At 38.7% G+C, this 27,852-nt stretch overlaps 2 protein-coding genes across 3 annotated transcripts in view; one reads left to right on the forward strand and one right to left on the reverse strand.

The window, feature by feature from the left end:
* MIS18BP1 (MIS18 binding protein 1) overlaps positions 1-27,852 on the forward strand; it is an 87,213-nt gene that overhangs the window by 50,335 nt on the left and 9,026 nt on the right. The window lies entirely within an intron of this gene.
* Positions 4,607-27,852, reverse strand: part of FANCM (FA complementation group M) — a 71,422-nt gene continuing 48,176 nt past the window's right edge. For both annotated transcript variants that reach the window (XM_053595340.1, XM_053595339.1), the window contains 9 exons: positions 23,052-23,146; positions 22,829-22,897; positions 19,670-19,798; positions 18,064-18,220; positions 13,279-13,385; positions 11,987-12,547; positions 8,131-8,503; positions 5,990-6,281; positions 4,607-5,058 (listed from right to left, as the gene is read on the reverse strand). In XM_053595340.1, coding sequence (XP_053451315.1) covers positions 4,920-5,058; positions 5,990-6,281; positions 8,131-8,503; positions 11,987-12,547; positions 13,279-13,385; positions 18,064-18,220; positions 19,670-19,798; positions 22,829-22,897; positions 23,052-23,146 — 1,922 coding nt within the window. In that variant the 3' untranslated portion in view covers positions 4,607-4,919. The remainder of the gene's footprint in view (positions 5,059-5,989; positions 6,282-8,130; positions 8,504-11,986; positions 12,548-13,278; positions 13,386-18,063; positions 18,221-19,669; positions 19,799-22,828; positions 22,898-23,051; positions 23,147-27,852) is intronic.

Below are 27,852 nucleotides of genomic sequence, written 5' to 3' on the forward strand. Positions count from 1 at the left end.
GCCTTTGTGAGACTTGCCTTGTAAGGATTCTGGAGAGCTTTAACACTCCAATGCGGCAGGGACTGAATGCTGAAGAAACAACCAGGCATTCACTGAGGACAACTAAGTAAGGATGACAGGACTTGTTCTTGGCTTGTGTTCTCCGTCTCCTAAAACCACGGCAACACTTGGTGTCCCAGCTCGCTCTCACATTCACGCACGCATTTGCTCTCTATATATATGTATGTGTGTTTGTGTGTATCCCTATTCTTGCTCCCTTCTACAATATATTTTTTTTTAATTATTTTTTTCTTTTCTTTGTTGTTGAGGTTATTCTTATTTTGGTTTATTTGAGTTTTGCTTGTTTTTTGCCACTTTGGTTGTATTCTTAATTTCCATTTACTTTCTTCGAGAGCAAGGGCTCCTATATTTTTGTTACAGTATGTCAGCTCCTTTAATTCTATTTTACTTCTCTCCTTTTTTCACTTTCAGTAGAGACTTTTCTACATATTCTATATTTTCCATATAAATTGCTCATACAACAGTTAAAAAAAATATCCCCCCCTTCTTATGTTCTTTTCCCCACTACCTTCTTCTTTATCTGCTATAACCTGTATTTTTAATTTTCCTTATCTATTTTGTTTTTACTCTTTTGTCATAATGCTGGGGGAGGGGGGCAGGAGTCACAGCATTGGCCTGGCTCAAAGAGGTCAAGAGATCACAATCAGGAGAGTCCTTCTACATTTGGCCTTTGGAAAGACAATATTGGCAAGTCCACAGTGCTGAATTTTTTTCTTTTCTTTTTTTTTTTTCTTTTTCTTTTTCTCTTTTTATATTTGGCAGAGGTAGGGTCTTGCTTTCCTCGGGCTGGTAAGGAGCTCCTGGTTTTGACAGACCTGCCCAGCCTAGGCCCCCAAAATCCTTGAGTTGCAGGCATGACCATAGCACTGTGCCATACAACACCATTTCTCCTATCAATGTCATTCTCTTTTTTCTGTCCTCCCACTCCCTGTTCTTCCATTTGATTCTTTCCTCCCTTCTATGCACCCCCCCCCCTTTTGTTCTTCCCTTCTTTTCCTTTTCTTTCTCCCTGCTCACTCTTTATCCTTCTCTTCTTTTTGGCCTTATACTAACAGGCCACTTAAACATCTAAGCTCAAAGATAAGGTAATTTAAAGTGAGGGAGACAATGAGAAGGAAAACAGGGCAAGGAGGTGAAAACATACATGAGGAGAAATCAACACAAAAATTCTGGTAACATGAAAAACTAAAACAGAACAACTCCCCAAGGGACCAGGAGGCAAATACTGCAGAGGACTCCACCTATGAAGAAATAATGGATGGGGGGCACCTGTGGCTCAGTGGGTAAGGCGCCAGCCCCATATACCGAAGGTGGCAGGTTCAAACCTAGCCCGGCCAAACTGCAACAAAAAATAGCCAGGCTTTGTGGCGGGCGCCTGTAGTCCCAGCTACTCGGGAGTCTGAGGCAAGAGAATCACCTAAGCCCACGAGCTGGAGGTTGCTGTGAGCTGTGATGCCACAGGGCGATAAATTGAGACTCTTGTCTTAATAAAAAATAATAATAATAATAATAATGGAATTGACAGAAAGGGAATTTAAAATACAGATGATGAAGGCAATAAAGGAAATTGATGAGAAAGTGGAAAAACAACCAAAAAATGGACAAAAGACTTCCACAATGGCACAAGGATTAAACTATGCAATGGCCTTTCACAAAATAAGATGAATAGAACTCCACCACACTTATCAGTTCTCTCAATAAATGTAAATGGCTTGAATTCCTTACTGAAGAGGCACAGGCTAATTGGATAAAAGCACAAGCTGTCCATATGCTATCTCCAAGAAGCACACCTAGCCTTAAAGGACCAAAGACTCAAGGTTAAGAGATGGAAAACAGAATTTCAGGCAATGGAAACCAGAAGAAAGTTGGGGTTGCAATCTTATTTTCAGATACAAGTGGATTTAAAACAACTAAAGTCAAAAAAGACAAAGATGGAGATTTCATATTGGTCAAGAGAACAATACAACAAGAGGATATTTCAATTCTAAATATTTATGCACCTAACTTAAATGTTCCCCAATTTACAAAACAGACCTTGATCAGTCCGAGCAATGTGATATTCCATGACACCATAATAGCTGAGGACTTTAACACCCCTCTGACAGAGCTGGATAGATCCTCTAAACAGAAACAAAGATAAAAAGACTTACATGTGACCCTAGAATAAACAAGCTTAATAAACATATATAGAACACAGCATCCCAAACATCCCAAAGGTAAGGAATATAAATTCTTCTCGTCAACCCATGGAACATACTCCAAAATAGATCAGATCCTATGTCACAAATCAAACCTCAACAAAATCAAAAGAATTGAAATTATACCTTTGTATATTCTTAGACCACAAGGCAATAAAGGTGGAACTCAACTCCAACAAAAATGGTCATCCTGGCTTAGCACCTGTAGCTCAGCGGCCACATACACCAGGGCCGGCGGTTTGAACCCAGCCCAGGCCTGCCAAACAACAATGACAAACAACAACAAAAAAAAAAATAGCCAGGTGTTGTGGCAGGCACCTGTAGTCCCAGCTACTTGGGAGGCTGAGGCAAGAGAATCGCTTAAGCCCAAGAGTTAGAGGTTGCTGTGAGCTGTGACACCATAGCACTCTGCTGAGGGTGACATAGTGAAACTGTCTCAAAATAATAATAATAAATTGTCATCCCCACACAAAGACATGGAAATTAAATAACCTTATGCCACAGTTGGATCAAGGAAGAGATAAAGGAGGACATTGTTAAATTCCTTGAATGTAACAATGAAGCTACAATAAGAGAGAAATTATTACATTAGCTGCCTACATATGAAAAACAGCATTTCAACAAACTGATGAATGATCTTAAGGACGTAGAAAAGAAAGACCAATCCAATCTCAAACTTAACAAAGAAAAGAAATAACCAAAATTAAATCAGAAATTAATGAAATTGAAAATAAAAGAGTCATTCAGAAAGCTAATGAAATGAAAAGTTGGTTCTTTGAAAAAAATAATAAAATCAATAAACCTCTGGCCAAATTAACTAGAAATAGAAAAGTAAAATCTCTAGTAACCTCAATCAGAAATGAAAAAGGGAAAAAAACAACAGATATCACAGAGATACAAGAGATTATCTCTACATGCCTACAGTGGCGAGGAAGGTCAGAATGTTCAGTAGATTAGATAAGAAACTAGTCTGGGAAATGTCCAGAAAGAAATCAGAGAAATCCCTTAGCAGAGACCAGGGTATCAGTAGAGTTACAAGGCAGCTGACAATTACCTTCCAGCTGTGGCTATCAAGCCTGTGGGCTGTAACCAGTTCCTCATTAAGTCCCTATGATGGAGTTGTTTAATACGTGATTTAATACTTTACTGTCCTTCCCACTGATAGTCGTCTTCTTCCTTCATAAAAAGACCACCTGTTTAACTTAGTCATGAGACTGTTAACTTCTCACTTTTTTACTTTGTATGTACACACCCCCAAATCCTAATATAAGGCTCTTGAGATTTTGGTTCAGGGTGGCACCAATCTGCCTCACTAAAGGCTGATAGGGCCGTAGAAACTCCGTGTAAATTTCTCGCACAATTCCTCACCATCTCTAGACCCCAGGTGGTCAGGAAAGTATGCACTTGGAGAATGCTCAGTCTGCCATTGTGTGGCTCCCTCCTACGCAACCCCAGAGAATAAAGGATGCTAAATAAAGAGGTAGTGGGATGCCCATAATTAAAGGCTTCTTTTGTACTATACTCGCTAGAAGGAAAAAACCTCATGCATGTTGCAGGTATAAACATGAAGCTATTTTAAAAGCATCACAAACAATATAATGGGTCAATAGGTAAATAAAACAGGTCCACATCCAATAATTTATACAAAAATTTATACTAAAAGATATTGTGGTTTATATATAGCAAAACTGTTTATGACCACATTGGCAGCAGTCACAGACACATCACTGCTACTATACTAACAGTAAGTACATGCTTTAATCTTGGGGAAAGCTCCAAAATATATCCCTAACTCAGCTTTTACTTTGTTTTTTTGTTTTGTTTGTTTTGTTTTTGAGACAGAGTCTCACTTTGTCGCCCTCAGTAGAGTGCTGTAGCATCACAGCTCACAGCAACCTCCAGCTCTTGGGCTAGGACAATTCTCTTGCCTCAACCTCCCAAGTTGCTGGGACCATAGGCGCCTGCCACAATGCCCAGCTATTTTTGTTGCTGTTGCCACTGCTATTTTAGCTGGCCAGGGCGAGGTTCGAACCTGTTACCCTTGGTATATGGGGCCGACGCCCTACCCACTGAGCCACAGGCACTACCTACCAGCTTTTACTTTTTTTAAATATTCTCAAAATTACCTGTAGTAAACCTTGGTTTATTCAATTAAAAATGGTTCCATAATCTAGTCAAAATTACTACAGAACACCAGGTTTTCTTTTTAAATAATTTCCATAATCTTATACAAATAAAAGTGGACAAAATATAAAATAGTATCTTTAAGTGATAAGGAAATACTCTTATTTACGAATTTTATTATTTTTTTTTTTTTAGAGACAGAGTCTCACTTTGTTGCCCTCAGTAGAGTGCTGTGAAATCACAGCTCACAGCAACCTCCAGCTCTTGGGCTTAGGTAATTCTCTTGCCTCAGCCTCCCGAGTAGCTGGGACTATAGGTGCCTGCCACAACACCCAGCTATTTTTTTTGTTGCAGTTTGGCAGGAGCCAGGTTCAAACCCACCACCCTGGGTAAATGGGGCTAGCATCCCACTCACTGAGCAACAGGCGCTGCCCATATTTACAAATTTAAATTGATAATCACAAACCACAGCAATGGTAACCAAAGTGCATTTAGTACTGTGAGAGTTCTCTGATAACCACGTCTTGAGTAGCCTGGTCACGCATCAGATTTCAGTCTACCTTGGTTAATATCATCTGGTAACATTTGTATGTCAAATACGTAGTGAACATATTTATAGATCTCCTCAGCCTTTTGATGGGTTACTTGTGCATACATGGAGATTTCTTGAGGTGAGCTGAAAAATAAGACAAAATTATTATACTTAGAACATCTGATTTTTATAAAATGTAGTATCTTATTAATTACCAAACAACAGCCTTTAAGAAAATCATCTCTTCCTAAGCATTAAACATGCAGTTGATGTCTTTAGCATTAGTTTAAACAAAACAAAAATGTACTTGTTTCCTTTATTTAAAAATCATCTGCAATAATAATGATTTTAATATCTGCAATGAACCAAATGTTTGTGTTTCCCCCAAACTTATATGTTGAAACTCTAATCCCAATGTACTGGTATTCTGAGGTGGAATCTTTGGGAGGTAATTAGGTCCAACGGGTAAACCCCTCAGTGCTCTTATAAGAACAAGACAGAAAGCTAGTTAGCTCTATTTCTGCCATGTGAGGATACAACAGTAAGTCATGCTGGCACCCTAATCTCAGACTGCCAGTGTCTAAAACTGAGACGCAAATTTCTCTTGTGTATAAAGCACCTAGTTTATGGTATTGTTTTATAGAAGCCTGAGCTAAAACAATATCTTATGTGGACCTTTAGTTAAAATGAACCTATGCTCTAAAATCTCCATCTTTAGGCAATATAATGATCAAAACTAGTAATATCCTCAACATTTTTTTAGTTACAGAACTGAACAGCCCAGAAATGGTAGAATGCAAGGTCAAATATAAATGTCACTTATTGTCTATCTCCCCATAGGACTCTAAGCACCTTGAAAACAATGCCTCTATGCATTTTTTCCCATTATTTTCCCCATTAATATCCCTGAGCTTCATAGTAACTGATACATGTTGGCAAGCAAAAAAAAAAAAGCTTTACTGAATAAAATAATAGGCATATACCTCTTAATTTTAAAAAATACTGAAATTCTATTAAATATTTTTAGGAATCTTTAAATGGTAATAATTTAAAACTATTATTAAAAGAGACATACCTGTTAGCCATCTTTCTCACAGATGAAAACTGGTGACACAAATTTAATGCAGTTATATAACTTGTATTTGGAATACTTAAATAAAATGAAAGTGCCTCACATTTACTACTATTCACCACCACTGGAACACAAATACCAACATTCTTTCTTTGTTCCACTAAAGACAATTCCTTTAGCAAATCTGCAGTTTCTTCTTGGCAGGAACTGAAAAGAATTCGGATTCCAGCACCAATTAAGGTAGTCAGTAGGCTGTCATAGCTCTTTGTTCTCCTAAACATCCTTGATGTGTCTCCTAAATATTTAATATTTAGGAAAATGCAAATGTTAGCCAATATTAAGTAGAATCATTAATATATTGTTATTAAAATACCAAGATCTATACCATCAAGCAAATTAGTGTCACATTCTGCTAATGAGAATCCTACAGCTAATGTTACAAAGTGATTCTCAAATATCTGAGAAATAAAACAGGGAGAACTGTCTCTGAGAGTGTATTGAAGTGGAATCAAAATAGGCTGGGTAAATAAATAAGGGAAAGCTTATATTCCTAGATAATTCATTCCTGAAGGCCAAGACAATATTACTCATCTCTACAATTTTTCATTCTAGCATTAAGTATTGGGTTTACTGATACAAAATTATATTATGTCATTATTCCAACCCATTTTAATGTTAAAATAATTTTAACAATTAATTTACCCCTACCTTTCCTGTTCATTTTCTCTTTCATATTCTACTCACATCCTTTTATTGGCATCCCCCTGACACTTGCCCACAACTTCTCTATAACTTTTGCCATGTCACTTTCCTCTCTATTCCAAATCTCTTTCCTTTATTCCGTGCTTTTCAAATCAAAAAGAACTATAAATTGGGTTACTGAAAGTTAAAGTGACCTATCTAAAGTAATATGGTTCACCAGTGATAGCATAAAGATCCACAGATAACATGAAGATGAAAAAGTTGCCTAATTCCCAAACCAGTGTTTTATATAAACTACACTATTTTCTTTTACATAAATTGATTCTTCCATAATTGCTTTCACCTATATTTCACTTTTTCTCATAATCTTACAAGGTGTATAGGACAAGTGTATTATCAATCTCTCCAGGGGAATGATTTGTCACTGAAATGTCACATAGGTATAGAAATAGATGCCTCGGGTGGCGCCTGTGGCTCAAAGGAGTAGGGCGCCAGCCCCATATGCCAGAGGTGGCAGGTTCAAACCCAGCCCTGGCCAAAAACTGCAAAAAAAAAAAAGAAATAGATGCCTCTTCTGATTACACATCTCATGATCTTTTCACTATTCTTCAGGGCTCTCCACACAAATGATTAGCACAGAAATTTACTAACTGAACCTCAAATCCAACATTTACAAATGCATTCTAGGCAGCCATTATAGGGACCCATTAAGAACTCAACTCAAGGCTTGACACCCGTAGCACAGTGGTTACAGTGCCAGCCACATACGCCAAGGGTGATGGGTTTGAACCCAGCTAGGGGCAACTGCAACAAAAAAATAGCCAGGTGTTGTGGTGGGCACTTGTAGTCCCAGCTACTGGGAGGCTGAGGCAAGAGAATCACTTAAGCCCTGGAGTTTGAGGTTGTTGTGAACTGTGACGCCATGACACTCTACCAAGGGTGACATAGTGACACTCTGTCTCAAGAAAAAAAAAAAAGAACTCAACTGAACATGTTCAAAATTAAGCTCCCCTTGCCCCTCAAATCTACTGCTTTTATATTCATAATTGTAATAAATGACACCACTGCCTACTGGCCCAATAACCATTGGTTAATTCAGCATGATTTTCAATTTCTTCCACCATCTCCTGCTTATCCTGGCTCTTAAACATCTCCTGAATCCTACTTCTCTTCTCCATTACTGCCATAGGTAGTATGATCCTTATCCTTACTGGATTCCTGAAAAAGTCTCATTTGGTTCACCTGCCTTCAATTTCTCACCCTTCAATTCTCAGAAGCTACATTTAAATACAGTGACTAATGAAAAACATCATGGCATTATGAAAAATTGAAATGACATTCCTAAGTTACTTATTTATATTTTAAGAGTTTCCTATATTCTGACAGTAGAATAAATTGTCAAGTTCATAGACAGTCTTATAAATATATTTTAAAATACAAACCTCTTCTTTCTCTGTCCTTTTCCACAATCACACATATTCTTTCAAACATGCTCTGCAGGTGCTGGATCTGTTCAATGAGCTTGTTCTTACTGACACTATTTAACATCTCAGATTGATACCTCCTCTCCACCACCATGCGGTTACTCACAATGTAATTACAGCCATTAAGCGGACAAACCTCCACCTGCAATCCATGAACTGCTCTTAGGGAAGAAATTACTTCTAAACCAGAAGTGATTTCATGACTATCTACAAGAATACAGGCATTTTTTCCTTCCTGTGGAAGTGTAAGAGAAGAATGTGTCTGAGCCAAATATGGTCCTGAATTGAAAGAGCATGTCCCTGAAGTGCTAGAATCCTCCAGAGCGCCAATCTGAAAAAGGTAAAAACACTGATCACAATGAGGCTAAATATCTATCGGCAACATAAACTTCTCCTTACTGATAATGTTAATTTTTCCTTCTTTGATATATCCAATGTGACTACATGTGACGGAACAAACAAGCATTCCTCAAAAAAATTATGAAGCTACAATATAATTAACAACAAAAGCTAAGAAGAGAAAGAGGTGAAGAAATCGGGAAAAACCTAAAAAAGAAGAGGAAAGGAAATCAATTTAAAAAGGAAAATTAAATTTTTAGCCCAGAGGGGGAGAAAAATGACAAGAAAGTTAAATAACCTCAAAAATAGATTATAGAATTCATGTCAAACAAAGAACAAGGAAACCTGATAAAAAACACATTTTTAGAAAATATTTCAGCCAGACACAGTGGCTCACGCCTCTAATCCTACCACTCTGGAAGGCTGAGACAGGAGGATCCCTTGAGCTCTGGAGTTCAAGACCAGCCTGAGCAAGAGTGAAACCCCCATCTCCACAAAAAAAAAAAAAAAAAAAAAAAATTGAGTGTGTTAGCAGGCGCCTGTAGTCCCAGCTAATCAGGAGGCAGAGGATTGCCTAACCCAGGAGTTCGAGGTTGCTGTGAGCTTGGCTGACCCAATGGCACTCCAACCTGGGGCAACACTGTAAGATTGTCTCAAAAAATAATAATAATCTTCAAAATACACACCTGGGCTGACAAGAAATTAAGGAATGTACCGAGGTAAACAGAATAAAAGTGAAACTCCTGGAACTTAATTAAGCCAGAAAGAAAACAGGTTTCCTTCGCAAAGTACCTACCAAATCCTTTTGACAGCTTCTCTTTTGACAAAGGCATGGGAAACAAATCCCCTTAGAATTGGTATCTACAGGGCAGCGCCTGTAGCTCAGTGAGTAGGCACCAGCCCCATATACCGAGGGTGGAGGGATCGAACACAGCTCTGGCCAAACTGCAACAAAAAAAATAGCCATGCGTCATGGCAGGCGCCTATAGTCCCAAGTACTCAGGAGGCTGAGGCAAGAGAATCACCTAAGCCCAAGAGCTGGAGGTTGCTGTGAGCTGTGACACCACAGCAAACTACCAAGGATGAAAAAATGAGACTCTGTCTCAAAAAAAAAAAAGAATTGGTATCTACAAACTAGCCTTCCAGCCTTCCTGTGGGTTTGTATCAAGGATACATAATACCTGTATTATGTCCTGTACAAAAAAAACCCAAAACAATTTAAAGTGCTCTCAGAAAAGAAACGCCATATGAATGTATGAAACACAAAAGTTTTCAACATTGCTATTAAAAAAATACGAAGGGTGGCACCTGTGGCTCGGTGGGTAGGGCACCGGCCCCACCAAGAGTGGCAGGTTTGAACTGGACCTGGCCAGCTAAAACAGCAGTGGCAACTGCAACAAAAAATAGCTGGGTATTGCGGCAGGGACCTGTAATCCCAGTTACTTGGGAGGCTGAAGCCTTAGAATCACTTGAGCCCAGGAGTTTGAGGTTGCTGTGAGCTATGACGCCACAGCACTCAACCAAGGGCAACAAAGTGAGACTGTCTCAAAACAAAATCTATATAAGAAAAGCCAGGCACAATTTAGAATTGGAAACACCAATTGAAGGACAATTACGTGGACACTGTGAAGCCTGCTGCTAAAGCAGACTGGAGTGAGGTATCCTAGGAATAAAAGAAAAATAGAGGCGGCGCCTGTGGCTCAGTGAGTAGGGCGCCGGCCCCATATGCCGAGGGTGGCGGGTTCAAACCCAGCCCCGGCCAAACTGCAACAAAAAAATAGCCGGGCGTTGTGGTGGGCGCCTGTAGTCCCAGCTGCTCGGGAGGCTTAGGCAAGAGAATCGCGTAAGCCCAAGAGTTAGAGGTTGCTGTGAGCCGTGTGATGCCACGGCACTCTACCCGAGGGCGGTACAGTGAGACTCTGTCTCTACAAAAAAAAAAAAAAAAAAAAAAGAAAAGAAAAATAGAAGCAGAGAGTAGAATGGTGATTACCAGGCACTAGGGGAGGGGAGCAAGGGTATTGAGGAGATGTTAGTCAAAGAATAAAAAACTTCAGTTAGAAAAGGAGTAATTTCAAGAGATCAGATGTACAACATGGTGACTATAGTTAATAACATTTTCTTAAAGGTAGAGTCTCAGTTGCCCAGGCTATGCAATGGTGTCATCATAGCTCACAGCAATCCCCCAGCCTCAGGCTCCCTCACACCCGGGACTATAGGTGCTTGCCACAGTGCCTGAGTAATTTTTTATTTTTTGGTAAAGAGGGAGTCTTACTATGTTGTTGAGGCTGGTCTTACACTCCTAGCCTCTAGCAATTCTCCTAAAGTGCTAGGATTATAGTCACGAGCCACAAGCCCAGCAATAGGTACTGAGACAGATTTTAAGTGTTCTCTCCAGAAAAAAAAAAAGAAGGTAATATTTTAGGTAATGCCTATGTTAATCTCATCCCAATGAGATGATTTTTTTTGAGTCTATGTTTCAGTCTCCTTAGATCAGCGGTTCTCAACCTGTGAGTCACGACCCATGGGAACTGTATTAAAGGGCCGCGGCATTAGGAAGGTTGAGAACCACTGCCTCAGATAATCAAAGAAATGAATTATTTACAGTTAGAGGGTCCTATGACTTTAACCCCTACTTAGCCACATTACTGTAACTAATATATCAACTCTTTAGAAATGAAAATCATTTCAGTGATTCTTTCAAAAACAGTAAAATAGAGAGAAGGTGAAACTGGACTACTTAGCAGTCACTCTGAAAAGAAACAGAAACAAACTTTAGAGAAGGAACCCGGTGCTCTATGCAAACTCCTTACCCCAACAGTTCATACCTGAAACCTCTTGAAGAAAAATTAATTAGGAACCAGTTCTGAAAACATAATTTCTGTTAATTTCACCCTGTAGAAAGCTCTATTTCCCTACATCTTTTTAATAACATTAGCGTTTCCTCATAGAATGGTATTAAGAAAACAATTAACAAATAAAACTAAGTATCCTATGAATTGCCTATATAATTTAGTATGCTGGTTTTTATTGTTTTGGGGGTTTTGGGTTTTTTTTGAGTCAGAGTCTCACTCTTCTGCCCTGGGTAGAGTGCCATGGCCTCATCAGCGCTCACAGCAACCCCAAACTGCTAGGGTTCAAACTATCCTCTTGCCTCAGCTTCCTGAATAGCGGGGCCTACAGGCATGCACCACCACAGTGACTAATTTTTCTGGGGTCTCCCTCTTGCTCAGGCTGGTCTCAAACTCCTGACCTCAAGTAATCCATTCACCTTGGCTTCCCAGGGTGCTAAGATTATAGGCCTAAGTCACCACACAAGGCCTAGTATGCTGTTCTCTTATTGAAGATATTTTATTCAAATTTTGATACCTTTTCCTTGACAAAGTTATTTAGCACAAAATGCACAAAAGAAAAAATTAAAGAGAAATTTTTTTGATTTGATAAATCTATGAAGGCTTTTCTTTTATTTGATTCATACCTTTGATGGAATTGAAAATTTTCTATGGTCTTTCTGTGGATCAAAGGAAGTGAATGGTGGTGAGGAAGATTCAATTTTATTATCACTCTGAGGTTTTAAGTATGAGACTTCAAAAATCGTATCTTTTAAATTAAGTGGGGTCTGTTGTTTCTGCTTTGCTGATTCATTAACTTTTGAATTAGAGTGGACTTTGGATTGCAATGAAGACCCAAAAGGTACTAAATTCAAACAGTGGTCCTGCTGTTTGGTCCTGGTGTCAACAGCGCTTGGGCTGACCATGAGACTAGATTCTCTTCCATCATTTACGTTGTTTTCCTCCTCACTTGAATCATCTGGTAAAATAATTCTGGATAATTTCTTCTTTGAACGTGCACAGTTTTGTTTCATTTGTTTGAGCATTACTGCACGTCGGGTTTTATATTTTTTATTCTCATTTGTAAAGCAGTCTTCATTTACTAAGTTAAAATCAACACAAACTTCTTCACTTGATTGGCTTTCGCTAGACTCTCCTTCGTGAACACAAAAACTGTCTTCTAAATACGTTTCATCTTGTTCAGGAATCTATAAAAATAACACAAGAATATTTTAAATAATCAACAGGTGTTAACATATACATTTTAGCACATGAAATCTTCATTAATGATTTCATTTATTTTATTAATTCAGTCACTCATTCAACTCATATATACAAAGTACATTCTTTATAGAGGAAAATGGCAAGTTTAAAGATAAAGAAAAAGAATAACTTCCCCTCTAGATATTTACAATCTAGTGTAGGTAGTAGAAAAGTAAACAATAATAAAAGATGATAAATGTTATATAATAAGCACAATGGAAATACAGGAAGTACGTATTACCAAGCTGTACATGGTAATTAATAGCAAACAAGACTAATATGAATTTGTTATTCATAGATGAAATATAATCTAATTTTTAGAATGTAACATTTGTATAAAAAAAGATTTTCAAGAGAAATATGACAGTATATGAGAATTAAAAACTTAACTAGATGATTAAATTCTATTCACTTCCTTTAAACATTCTCCTAGTTGAAAAATTCATACTATATTCTAACTAGCTCAAATTAAAGAAAGGCTAATTTCATCAAATTAGGACTAAAAGGGATCTTGAGAATTAGTTTAGTCTACCTTCTAGATGCTAGGCTTTCCGCAAAAATTATCCCAAAGAGTGCTGACAGTACAGTTTTAGTAACAAAATGGAAGCTGCATTAATAGGAACGTACTTAGGAAAAATACGTTAGGAAAATCTCCATATATTTCTACAGTTCTTACCTGTGAGAAAACGTTTACATTGCTACGTATCTTACTGATCATTTTGTACTTAGTGCTCATCAATGGACTATGCAAAGATTTCATGTAAATCGCTCTCATTTCAGAATCTGTGTAATAGAAAATGGCAAAATTATTCAAATGAATACTGGCAAAGTATTTAACTTCAATCACTTATACATGATTGAAATCCTGTGAAAATACACAAAAGATAATACATATTGAAAGATATATAAATGCAATAATTCAAAAATGCAAAGTTAGTAGTTTTGTAATTGAAATCAGGTCATCTGCTTAGGCAATCGTGGAAAACGGATTGAAGCTCTCTGTCTTAGCTCTCTATTCTGAAAATGATGGTTAGGATGGTACTTTTCCATTCAAACTAAAAGTATATAAAGAACTTAGGACTATACGTGATTTATAGAAGTATTCACAAAAACGTAAGAAATACAGGCAGAAAAGAAAACATGCACTAAAAACATTAGAAGCTGATAATATGTTTCAGTATTTTCAGTTATACAACAATCAGAAAAGATCAGGTGTTACTTATAACTATCATTTTTTAAAGTTATAACATATATTAGTAAAGAGTGCTTAAGAAATGATACATAAAAACAAACAAAAAAAAGAAATGATACATAAAAACAAAAGATAATGTGAATTTCAAGAGTTTTTGTGAAGCTTTAAAATCATGCGTATTTCAGGGCAGCACTGTGGCTCAGTGAGTAGGGCATTGGCCCCATATACCGAGGGTGGCAGGATAGAACCCGGCCTCAGCCAAACTGCAACAACAACAAAAAAATAGCCGGGCATTGTGGCAGGTGCCTGTAGTCTCAGCTACTTGGGAGGGTGAGGCAAGAGAATCACCTAAGCCTAAGAGCTGGAGGTTGCTGTGAGCTGTCACACCACAGCACTCTATCAAGGGTGACAAAGTGAAACTCTGTCTCAAAAAAAAAAAAAAAGAAAGAAAAAAATACGTATTTCAAAGGTATTGTCGTTGAAAATGGAGTTTCAGATCTCTCCCACTCTCCATCCAAACTGCTCCATCTACAGTCTTCCAAATATCACATAACCTGTTGCTCAAGCCCACTGACACCTCTCTGTCTTTCTAATCCATCAGAAAATCCTATCAGCTTTATGCGCCCAGAACCCAATCTTTCTCACTCTCCTCAGGGCTACCATCTTGGTAGAAGCCACTGTCATTCTTTGAATTATTGCAATAGCCTCCTAACTGGCCTCCTTCTACCTTTGTTCACCCATAGGCCATTATCAACACACACGCTACAGAGATTCTGCTAAAACATGTGAGATCACGGTCTAGCTGCACACTGTCTCACTTCCTCCCACTACCTTTCTCCCTCATTACAGCCACAATGCTATCCCTTGAACTGGCCAGACACACTCCTGCCTCAGAGTCTTTGCGTTGGTTGTTGTCTGTGTATCAATGTTCCTCCATCATATTATACTGTAAATCTGCAAAAGCCACTTCTGTCAATGAACATCTAGGGCATAAAACCTTACCGTGCAAATAATTATTAATATCAGCGGCATAGTAGACTTTGTCTTTAACCCCTTTGTTTCTTTAAAATCACGAACCTTGGGAAACTTTGCTGCTCTAGATAATGTCAGAAATTGCAAGAGGAGAATAAACGGTGGGATCTGTAAAAGATCAGAATACTGAAGAGCCAGTCAGCGTTTCTCCCTTCTGTTAGAGCCGAATGGAATCATCTGCTCTAAATTATCATATACGAGATTTGCTCAAGAAGATCTCCCCTACTTGGCAAATTTAATAACTTTACCTCTGTATCTCAGTTGGCTTTAACAATGCATATCACTAACACCTCTTCTTCTGGTCTTTGACCAAATGTCACTGTCTCAATGTGGCCTATTCCTAATCACCTGAATTAAAATTGCAACTTGTGGGCGGCACCTGTGGCTCAGTGAGTAGGGCGCCGGCCCCTTATGCCGAGGGTGGCGGGTTCAAGCCCAGCCCCGGCCAAACTGCAACCAAAAAATAGCCGGGCGTTGTGGCGGGCGCCTGTGGTCCCAGCTGCTCGGGAGGCTGAGGCAGGAGAATCGCGTAAGCCCAAGAGTTAAGAGGTTGCTGTCAGCCGTGTGATGCCGCGGCACTCTGCCCGAGGGCGGTACAGTGAGACTCTGTCTCTACAAAAAAAAAAAAAAATTGCAACTTGTCCAATACTTATACCCTCAAACTAACCCCAGCCACTACAATTTTTTATTTTTTGTTAATTTATTTATTTTTTTTTTTTTGAGACAGAGTTTCACTATGTCTCCTTCAGTAGAGTGCGTGGCATCACAGCTCACAGCAACCTCAAACTCTTGCTCTTAACGATTCTCTTGCCTCAGCCTCCCAAGTAGCTGGGACTATAGGCACCGCCATAACGCCCAGCTATTTTTTTTTTGCTGCAGTTGTCATTGTTGTTTAGCAGACTGGGGCTGAGTTCGAACTGTGTGGCCGGCCCCCTAACGACTGAGCAAAGGGTGCCAACCAATACAAATCTTTCTTATCTTGTTCAATTTTATTTCATTTTTCTGTATCTTTTTTATCTTACAATATACTAAATAATTTACATTCAAATGTAAATTTCATAAGGAGAAATTTTTGTCTTTTTTATTCACTGATACATCTTTCTCAAGTGCCTTATATAGGCACAGTAGGCACGAAACACTTATTAAATGAACATTTGATATTTATGCCACCTAGATCAATCTGTAGAGAAATACTCAAATTAGCAGAAATAACCAAGTCTAAAACAAACCCAGTATTATAGAATTTGAATAAAAATGACAAATAAATATTTTACACAAACTTAAATCCCTTTAAAGTCTAGTTTCTTTGAAAACTTATTAAAATATTGGAAACATCAAACATACACTGGAGAAAAGAATCCTTTTATAAATAAATGTTGTTGGGAGAAATGGATAACCACATGTAAAAGACTGAAAATGATGACTCGGCGCCTGTGGCTCAAGCAGCTAGGGCACCAGCCACATACACCTGAGCTGGCGGGTTTGAATCCAGGCCAGCCTGCCAAGCAACAATGACAGCTGCAACCAAAAAAAAAAAAAAAAAAAAAAAATAGCCAGGCATTGTGGTGGGCACCTATAGTCCCAGTTACTTGGGAGGCAGAGGCAGGAGAATCACTTGAGCCCAGGAGTTGGAGGTTGCTGTGAGCTGTGATGCCATGGCACTCTACCCAGGGCGACAGCTTAAGGCTGTGTCTCAGAAAAAAAAAAAAAAAGACTGAAAATGGAACTGTACCTCTCACCACTTACAAAAATTGATTCAAGATGGATAAAAGATTTAAATCTAAAGCATGAAATGATACAAATCCTTAAAGAAAGTGTGGGGAAAACACTTGAATATATCAGCCTGAGGAGAGATTTTATGAAGAAGTCTTCTGTATCAATTGAACAACAACAAAAATAAACAAATGGGACTTAATTAAACCGAAAAGCTCTGTACAAAAAAAAAAGACAGAAAAAGCTCTGTACAGCTAAGGAAACAACAACCAAAGCAAACAGACAACCTTCAGAATGGAAAAAGATATTTACATAATATGAATCAGACAAAAACTTGATAAATAGGATCTTTAGAGAACTCAAATTATTGATCAACAAAAAAAGACCCAACACAATCCCATATATCACTGGGCAAGAGAGATGATTAAAACCTTCTCTAAAGAAGACAGACAAGCGCGGCACCTGTGGCTCAGTGGATAGGGCACCAGCCCCATATACCGAGGGTGGCAGGTTCAAACCCAGCCCCGGCCAAATTGCAACAAAAAAATAGCTGGGCATTGTGGTGGGCACCTGTAGTCCCAGCTACTTGGGAGGCTGAGGTAAGAGAATCACCTGAGCCCAGGAGCTGGGGATTGCTATGAGCTGTGTGATGCCACAGCACTCTATCTAGGGCAATAAAGTGAGACTCTCTACAAAAAAAACAAAAAACAAACAAACAGAAAAATGGCTAACAAACACGAAAAAATGCTCATTGTCCCTAATCATCGGAGAAATGCAAATCACCCTGTAATAACACCTAACCCCAGTAAGAATGACCCACATCACAAAATGTCAAAGCTACAGACATTGGCGTGGATGTGGAGAGAAAGGAACACTTTTACACTGCTAGTGGGACTGCAAACTAATACAACCTTTTTGGAAGGAAGTTTGGAGAATCCTCAAAGAACTCAAATTAGACCTTTCATTTGATCCTGCAATCCCATTACTGGGTATCTACCCAGAAGAAAAAAAATCCTTTTTTCATAAGTACATTTGCTGTTTATCGTAGCTCAATTTACAATCACCAAAATGTGGAAATAACCTGAATGCCCACCAACCCAGGAGTGGATTAACAAGCTGTGGTACATGTATACCATGGAATACTATTCAGTCACTAAAAAAGATGGAGACTTTACATCTTTTGGATTAACCTGGATGGAGGTGGAACACATTCTTCTTAGTAAAGCATCACAAGAATGTAAAGGCAAGTATCCAATGCACTCAATTTTCATATGAAGAGAGTAGATGAGCTAATACAAGGGGTGGCATAAAGGAATGAGGAAGCAGGGTGAGGGGAGGAGGGAGGGAGATTGGAGGTCACCGTGTATGGCACATTTCTTGGGGGCTGGACACAATTATAAGAGGGACTTTATCTAACAAATGCAATCAGTGTAACCTAATTCTTTGTACCCTCGATGAATCCCAAACAATAAAAAAATACATATTTAAAACATAAAAAAAGTAAAGCATCATAACAATATTTACCATTGACACTCTGTGAAAGTTGAGTCCCATCATTTAAGAAGTCAAGTAATGAGGAGTCTTGTTCATTCTCTGGCTCATCATGTTCATCTGATGAAACACATTCTGCACCTTCTTCAGAAAGTTCCGCTTCATCATCTAAAAACCTCCTGGCTAGATGCTAAGACAAATCAGAAAATGGGAAGATACCTCTGAGAAAAATAATTTTCTTTCATGATTGGAAATAGTTCTGTAAAGTGGGTTTCTTGTCATGCCATTAAATAAAATAACAAAAATAGAAAACTCCAAGAAGAAATGTAAAGTAACATACCTATTTCAAAATTTCCCCTAGTAATTCTATTTAAGTAAAATAAAGTACAAGTCAGCATGTCAGCTTGCTGAATGTTTCTTAATAAGCATAAAGTCTCCTGAGTCTTCCAGCTAAATAAATTTTTGGCAGGAAAAATACCACACCACAAAAGGATTGATCAGCAGGCAAAGTGCTGACAACACTTTTCTCAGTATTTCATTATTAGAGATAAGAAAAACAATGTAATGACTGTAAAAGCAAACACTCTAAAACTGAGATTTCTGTCTATATAATTTCTTCATTCTGATTCATGAATTCTCAATACACGAGTTTTTTCATCTAATCATTCAAAATAACAGAACACTGCAAGATAAAAGTATCAAAACTCAAAGGAAAGCAAAATGCTATATGTTTAAGTCTTCCTTGTGAGTAAACCTGAGGACCAGGTGCAATGCCTCACACCTGTAAACCCAGCACTTTGGGAGGCCAATGCATGATGATAAATTGAAGCCAGTAGTTCAAGATCATCCTGGGCAGCATAGTGAGACCCCATCTCTACAAAACAATTTAAAAATTAGCCAGGCATGGTTACTCATGCCTGTAATCCCACCTACTGGAGAGGCTAAGGTGGGAGGATCACTTGAGCCCAGGAGTTTGAGCAGGCAATGAGCTAGATTACACCACTATACCCAAGCCTGGGCAACAAAATAAGACTCTGACTCTTAAAAAACAAAGCAAAACAAAAAACACAGCTGGGGTGGTGGCTCACACCTGTAATCCTAGCACTCTGGGAGGCTGAGGCGGGTGTATTGTCTGAGCTCACAGGTTCAAGACTAGCCTGAGCCAGAGCGAGACCTTGTCTCTAAAAATAGCTGGGCATCGTGGCGGACACCTGTAGTCCAGCTACCCTATTTCCCCGAAAATAAGACATCCTCCGAAAATAAGACCTACTTACAGGAAAGATAAGACGTCCCCTGAAAATAAGACCTAGCGCGTCTTTGGGAGCACACCTTACTGTCTTATTTTTGGGGAAACAGGGTAGTCTTGAGGCTGATACAAAAGAATCGCTTGAGGCCAAGAATTTGAGGTTGCTGTGAGTAATGACGCCGCCACAGCACTCTACTGAGGGTAACAGTGAGATTCTGTCTCAATTAAAAAAATTAAAAAAAGGAAAAAACTACTTAATTAGTGTCAAAATACTTTTTAAAAATTGAGATTTTTCTATAAAGAAAATGTATAGAGAAATCCAGTCAAATATAAAAGTTAATATTAATTATTTATATATATATTAAAAAAATGAATTCTCATCAAAAAGATTACCTTTAGGTGCCTCTGTCTCTTTTGGATTTTGATGCCCCTTCTGGCATTCCTGTTACAACCTCTGACATCTTCTGATTGTGAATATGGCTTGTTAAAATTCTCACTTTCATCACTAGATGATAATTCTAACTATAATAATTCAAAAAGATATTGCATAAGAAAAATACAATTGAATTATTTTATCTTAGTATATTTCAAAAGTTGCCATTTTTATTTGCCATTTTTTCTTTTAAAATATTTGGCCCAGTATTTTCTTAGACAAATAAAATTGCTCTCACAACTCAGAATCGTGTTATAAAAATGTTTATACGTAAGAATTTAAAAACTAGTAACTTTGATAATACTAAATGCTAAAATACTTTTTTTTTTTTTTTCTTTTGGCCAGGGCTGGGTTTGAACCCACCACCTCCGGCATATGGGACCGGTGCCCTACTCCTTGAGCCACAGGTGCCGCCCTAAATGCTAAAATACTAAGTTAGGTGATATAAGTAACACTACTATAGAAATTCATTCTGTTTAATATTATATCAAATATATTTGATAAAAATTGGCACGTTGAGTTTAATAACATTTCCTGTAGAAAATCCTCAAGCCCTTTACAATAATTAAGTCTGTAAATCTAGCTATAAACATCAGCCCAAACATACAGGAATCTTTTCAAACTAAGAAACCAATATAACAATAACAAATTTTGACCATCAAGCCTACCACTGTATCTCTTATAGAAAAATATAAAACCAATCAAAATAATCAAATCTTATCAGGCTCAGCACCTGTCACACAGTGGTTATGGCACGACACACACACACACACGCATGCAAGCGCACACAGAGGCTGGAGGGTTCAAACCATCCCTGGACAGCTAAACAACAATGACAACTGCAACAACAACAACAAAAATAGCCAGGCGTTGCGGGCGCCTGTAGTCCCAGCTATTTGGGAGGCTAAGGCAAGAGAATTGCTTAAGGCCAAGAATTAGAGGTTGCTGTGAGCTGTGATGCCACAGCACTCTAGCTGGGAGACATAGTGAGACTCTGCCTCAAAAAAAAAAAAAAAAAAAGAATCGAATCTTATCAAAATAATTTCAAGTAATAGAAGTAACTTTTTTTTTTTTTTTTGTAGAGACAGAGTCTCACTTTATGGCCCTCGGTAGAGTAATGTGGCCTCACCCAGCTCACAGCAACCTCCAACTCCTGGGCTTAAGCGATTCTCCTGCCTCAGCCTCCCGAGTAGCTGGGACTACAGGCGCCCGCCACAATGCCCGGCTATTTTTTTTTTTGGTTGCAGTTTGGCCGGGGCCAGGTTTGAACCTGCCACCCTCGGTATATGGGGCCGGCGCCTTACCGACTGAGCCACAGGCGCCGCCCAATAGAAGTAACTTTAGTTTAATTTTATATTGACGACTGATAGATCATCAATATAATCGGTGTTTTTAGTCACCTCTGATAGTTAATCAGATATTCTAGCTAAAGTAGTAAGCTACAGCAATTTTTCTAGTGAAGTTTTATATGAATGTACAAGGTTAATATGGACTGACTGCATTTTAATTACACAGACCCTAATTGTTTAAATTATGATTTTTTGACTTTACATTGGTCCCAAAGCAATGTGCATTCAGAAGACACTGTACTTTAAGTACCCATATAATCATTCCGTTTTTACTTTCAATACAGTATTCAATAAAGTACATGTAATATTCAACACTTTATCATAAAATAGGCTCTGTATTAGACGATTTAGCCCTACTGTGGGCTAGTTGAAGGTAAGCTAGGCTAAGCTTTGAACTGTGGTAGGTTAAGTTGGTTAATGCATTTTCTTTTTTCTTTTCCTTTTTTTTTTTGTGAGACAGAGTCTCACTATATCGCCCTCAGTAGAGTGCCGCTACATCACAGCTCACAGCAACCTCAAACTCTTGGGCTTAAGTGATTCTCTTGCCTCAGCCTCCCAAGTAGCTGCAATTAGCCTGGCTATTTTTTTGTTTTTAGTTGTCGTTGTTTGGCAGGCCAGGGCCAAGTTTGAACCTGCCAGCCCTGGTGTATGTGGCTAGCGCCCTAGCTGCTGAGCTACAAGGGCCAAACGTAAATGCATTTTCAAATTATAATATTTTCAACTTATAATGTTACTCTATTGTTATGTCAAGAAGCATCTATAATTTTGCACAAATCACCCTAGACTGTGTTAGGAAATAAAATACACAAGTTTTAATTAAAACCTACTAGTCTCAAAATTTAGCTATCAGCCATAAGCTGAGAACAAATGAACATTATTAGCCTGAAGACCTGCCCACCTACCCAGACTTCAAATTCACAGTCATCAATGTCTGTCTCTGTCACTTTACTATTCTACAAGAGCCTCACATTCATATATGTTCAACACTGAGCCATCATTTCTTTCTTATCTTTTCTAAATTTGTGGCACACTTGCCAAACAGCCCAAGCCAAAAACCAGAGAGTCACTTTGGACTCCTTCCTTTCCTTCTTTCTTTTTTTTTTTTTTGTAGAGACAGAGTCTCACTTTATGGCCCTCGGTAGAGTGCCGTGGCCTCACCCAGCTCACAGCAACCTCCAACTCCTGGGCCTAAGCGATTCTCTTGCCTCAGCCTCCCGAGTAGCTGGGACTACAGGCACCCGCCACAACGCCCAGCTATTTTTTGGTTGCAGTTTGGCCGGGGCCGGGTTTGAACCCTCCACCCTCAGTATATGGGGCCGGCGCCTTACCGACTGAGCCACAGGCGCCGCCCCCTTTCCTTCTTTCAAATTCATTCAAGTAAGCAAATAAAAAAATATGGACTTCCAAAAACTGAATAACAAGTGATTTAAGACGGTATCAGGACATACTCCTTTTAGCATCCTCAGCATCTTACACAGTAGATACAAAATAGATATTTAATACTGTTTGCTGAATTGCTGAAGGGTACTAACAAAGGTAGGATGGTTTTAAGGAAGTCTAAAACTATTAAACATTTAAATTGATTGTGCTTAGAATGACTATATCTCTAGAAACTATCAAAGTTCTAAAAACATAGTATATAATATCAATTTTTCTATCAATAATATACTTATAAGATTAAACATACATATTTATCTATATACATATTTTTCTTGTAATATTTATCCCAAAGGAATCTTGATTACTGCAAATGATCTACTATTTACTCACTCTGTTAACAGGAACTCTACGCTTTTTGACAGCATGAATAGGAGAATCAACTTCACTATTCTTCTGGTCCTAAGTAAATAAAGAAATAGGTAGATAAGATAAAAGGTAACAAAGTATCTCAGCAGAAGCTCAAGACAGAAAAGCCTTTAACATATAGGCTTTTACATAGGCCATATAATAGCCTTTCATATGATTATATTATTACAATTACTAAATGACTCACCTCAGGGGATTTTAAAACATTTTCTTTTGCATTTTTATTTTTTCTTCGAAAAATCTCATCATCTTCACTTTCATTACTTGCTAATAATTGTTCACCTGTAATTTCTTTTAAAAAATAAAAAATCTGGTCAATAGATTTAAGTTTACCCAGTCATAACAATCTATTTTACTGATGGCTACAATAAGAATTGTTTCTGGCAATCTCAACATGCATTCACTTTCCAAAAGGACAGTTTTGTTTGTTTGTTTTTTTTTTTTGTAGAGACAGAGTCTCACTGTACCGCCCTCGGGTAGAGTGCTATGACGACACACAGCTCACAGCAACCTCTAACTCTTGGGCTTACACGATTCTTCTGCCTCAGCCTCCCGAGCAGCTGGGACTACAGGCGCCCGCCACAACGCCCAGCTATTTTTTTGTTGCAGTTTGGCTGGGGCTGGATTTGAACCCGCCACCCTCGGCATATGGGGCTGGCGCCGCCCTGTTCGTTTGTTTTTTTAGAGACAGAGTCTCGCTTTGTTGACCAAAGTAGAATGCCATGGCGTCACAGCTCACAGCAATCTCCAGCTCTTGGGCTTAGGCAATTCTCTTGCCTCAGCCTCCCAAGTAGCTGGGACTACAGGCCCACCACAACGCCTGGCTATTTTTTTGTTACAGTTTGGCTGAGGCCAAGTCGAACCCGCCACCCTCAGTATAATGGGGCTGGCGCCCTACCCACTGAACCACAGGCACCACCTGCAAAAGGACAGTTTTTCAGAAAGAAGTTTGGCAAAAAAGAATCAGCATGGGAAGATGCACAAAAACAAAAATACCAGGGAGGAAAATTAGCTTTTGCTAATAAACATGGATTTGAATGTGGTTCAAGTTTATAAATTAACTGAAATGAGGGCAGAAAAAGGTAAAAATATAATTTTATGGGCGGCACATGCAGCTCAAAGGAGTAGGGCGCCGGCCCCATATGCTATGAACCCCCCCGGTGGCGGGTTCAAACCCAGCCCCGGCCAATAACTACAAAAAAAAAAAATTTAATTTTATTAGTCAATGATCCTATAATTTACCTCTCAAATCTACTGTATTTTCTGCCATTTGTGTATTATTCTCTTCCTATTTGAAGGAGTTAAATTATAAAAATATATGAAAAGATTTTTTTTATGTATGAATACATATGTGTATCCACAAGTGTGTTTATATGCAGGCATGAAGTAAAAATCTATAAGATAGTCAACATATTGTAACTAGAACTACACATTCAGGGCATAGAGGAATGTTTAAAAAAAACCCTCATAAATGAAATCAAATGCTTCACATTTTCAGGTTCCTAACTAAAGCTCTATTTCTGTACTTTCACAAAATTTTGATTGAAGACATCTTTTTGTGTCTTCATGAAGCTTTTCAATAAGAGTCCTGTGATGGTTTTACGTTCACAAATTCTTTCATAATCCTCCCTTCAAGAAGTGGATCCTTGGCTCGGTGCCTGTAGCACAGTGGTTACAGTGCCAGCCACATACACGGAAGGTAGCAGGTTCAAACTTGGCCCAGGCCAGCTAAAACAACAATGACAACTGCAACAAAAAATAGCCGAGCGTTGTGGTGATCGCCTATAGTTGGAGCTACTTGGGAGGCTGAGGCAAGAGAATCACTTAAGCCCAAGACTTTGAGGTTGCTGTGATCTGTGACACCATAGCACTCTACTGAGGGTGACATAGTGGGCTTCTGTCTCATAAAAAAAAAAAAAAATTAAGTGGATCCTCTTACCTCGAGCATGGGCCAGATTTAGTGACTTAACAAAAGAACATAATGCAAGAGAAATGGATCACTTAATGACTCTAGGTCCTAAGAGGCCCTGTGGCCTCCTCCTTGCTCTCTGTTTCACATCACTGGCACTGGGAGAAGCCAGATGCAATGTTTTACTCCACGTGGCAAGAAACTGAGGCCTCCTACCAACAGTGATGTGAGTTAGTCTTCTTAAAAGCAGATCCTCCAAACCTATTCAGGCTTTTGGATAACCGTAGCACTGGCCAGTATCTTGACTATAACCTCATGAAACATCCTAAGGCAGAGGCACACAGCTAAGGCACACTTGATTTCCAGATCCACACAAAACTTGAGATAATAAATGTTTATGGCTCAGCACCTGTAGCTCAGCAGTGAAGGTGCCAGCCACATGCACCAGGGCTGGCAGGTTCAAACCGGCCCAGAGCCTGCCAAACAACAATGACAACTACAACAAAAAATAGCCGAGCATTGTGGCGGGCAACTCTAGTCCCAGCTACTTGGGAGGCTGAGGCAAGAGAATCACTTAAACCTAAGAGTATGAAGTTGCTGTGAGCTGTGACGTCCCAGCACTCTACCAAGGGTGACATAATGACAAAATAAATAAATAAATAAAAAGAAAAATTTATTATTTTAAGTCCCTAAGGATTGAGGACAGTTAGTTATAAAGCAACAGATAAACAGTACAGATTTTAGTGCCTACAAATAAGGAGTTGCTCTAACAAAAAATGAGAAAGTAGCTTTGAAACAAGGAGAGCTTTAGTTAGAGTTTTAGTGAAGGCCTGAAGAACCTGGAAGAAATTGTAGGAACACTAAGTCATTGAGGAGGCAATGGATATAGGCTTAAAGAAAGGTAAGAAAAATCGCCCTAGAAATTTGGAGGGAAGGAAATTCATTATGTAGTTCCAGAAAATTTAGCAACACTGTAGGTAATGCAAAGGCCGGCAACATGGCTCACGTTTGTAATCCCAGCACTTGGGAGGCCAAGGCGGGTAGATCGCCTAATCTCACAGGTTGGAGACCAGCCTGAGCCAGAGCAAGACCTGGTCTCCAAAAAATAGCCGGGCCTTGTGGTGGGTGTCTGTGGTCCCAGCTACTGGGAGGCTGAGGTAAGCGAATCGCTTCAGCCCAAGACTTTGGGGTTGCTGTGAGCTGTGATGCCACGACACTCTACCCTGGGGGGCAAAGTGAGACTCTGTCTCAAAAAAGAAAAAAAAAGAAAGAAAGAAAATGTACCTAATAAAAGAGGTAATCCAGCTAAGACTTCTAGATAAAATTAAAGATATCACCTGTTGGTTTTTGCTGTTAGAGTAAAAGGCAAAAGGAAAGAAGTAACAAAAGGACCCTAAACACGAGACCATTGGGCCTTGCTGGTTTTGAAAATTCCCAGACTCTCTAGACAGCAAACAATGCTAAAATTAAGAAATCTTCTAATCAAATCCAGAGGACTGCCAGGAAAATATTATAAATCTGAGGGTGCAGTTGTAAATGCTTTATTTATTAACACTTCAGAAAGATCAAGAGTGGTACCTCAGAGTAATTAGACAAAAAAGGTCCCTTAAATATCTCAGGTATGCTCTTCAGAGACCTGTCAAGCAGACCTTGTACGGAATTGCCTCCAGACCTCTCAGCAGAAGCCCAAGGTAGAGAAGTACTTTTCTTCAAAAGATTTGTGAGCATGGACAGTGTTAATGGAAAGAACCTCAGTAAGATTCACAAGAGACTCACAAAGATTTATGAAAATCATACTGAAAGAAATGCATATAGTTATGACTGAAAAGGATAGAGACAGTAAAAGATGTCTGCTGGACCACCAAATTTTTCAACAGGAAACAGGCTGAAAAACTTCAAACATGCTACCAGATATAAAAAAGGCCTAAGCACCCAAAGAATCACAGAGCATTATTCCTAGGCTTTGAGTGTTAATAAGGGAACTTCTGATCTCAGCTCTTCTGGATTTCAGAAAGGCCATGGCCTAGCCATTCTTTTGTCCCTTCAATGGCTCCCTCACCCTTTCTGAACGCACTATCTTGGAAGCAGATTCTGCCAGTTAAGCTTTCACACAAGTGCAACCCCAGTTGAAATCCTAAGACAGAACAAGCCAGCTAAACAACTTTCAAATTCCTGACCCACAGAAACTATGAGATCAATGTTTATTTTAAGCTACTGAGTTTTATGGAGTAATTTGTTAAATAGCAATCTGTAACTAATACAAACCCACCAGGTAAATTTCTCCTCACACTCTCCCAAAGAAACATCTGCCTAGACTGATTGAAAACATTTGCCTTGAATGATTAATTTTTACAGATAAGCACTATTTAAAACAAGAACTTTTCTTTATCACTTTCTAAGGAAGCCAGAATTAAATGCAAAACACAGCTATAGTAACCAACACATTCTAGGAGAATTTCTTTTTAACTGCTTTAGTGGTGTTTTAGTAAAATATTTTTGTATGTATAACATGGTAAATGACTTTAAATTCTTTCTTTGAATTAGATGGCATAAAAAAATACTAAAATATGGCTCAGTGGCCATAGCACAGTGGTTATGGTGTGCCAGCCACATACACTGAGGCTAGCGGGTTCGAACCCAGCCTGGGCCTGCTAAACAACTGCAACCAAAAAATAGCCGAGTGTTGTGGCTGGTAAATGTAGTCCCAGCTACTTGGGATGCTGAGGCAAGAGAATCGCTTAAGCCCAGACTTGGAGACTTGGAGGTTGCTGCAAGCTATGTTGCCACAGCACTCAATCAAGGGTGACACAGTAAGACTCTGTCTCAAAAAAAAAAAAAAAAGAATACTAAAATAATTCCCTTATATGTGTTCATAATTATATTGCTCATGCTTAGTAATTAACTATAACATTAGAAGTTTTAATGCAAATATGACACATATTAACATGGACTTAATATAGAGGTATTAAAGCAAATATTGAAGGCTCATGGGCAACATACATTCAGTACAAACATGAATGTCAGACACATCTCAAAGTATGCAATAATGGCTGGTCCAAGTGCAGTGGTGTTTACAACT

This window comes from Nycticebus coucang, chromosome 6 (genome assembly GCF_027406575.1).
Source record: "Nycticebus coucang isolate mNycCou1 chromosome 6, mNycCou1.pri, whole genome shotgun sequence".
Classification (NCBI taxonomy): domain Eukaryota; kingdom Metazoa; phylum Chordata; class Mammalia; order Primates; family Lorisidae; genus Nycticebus; species Nycticebus coucang.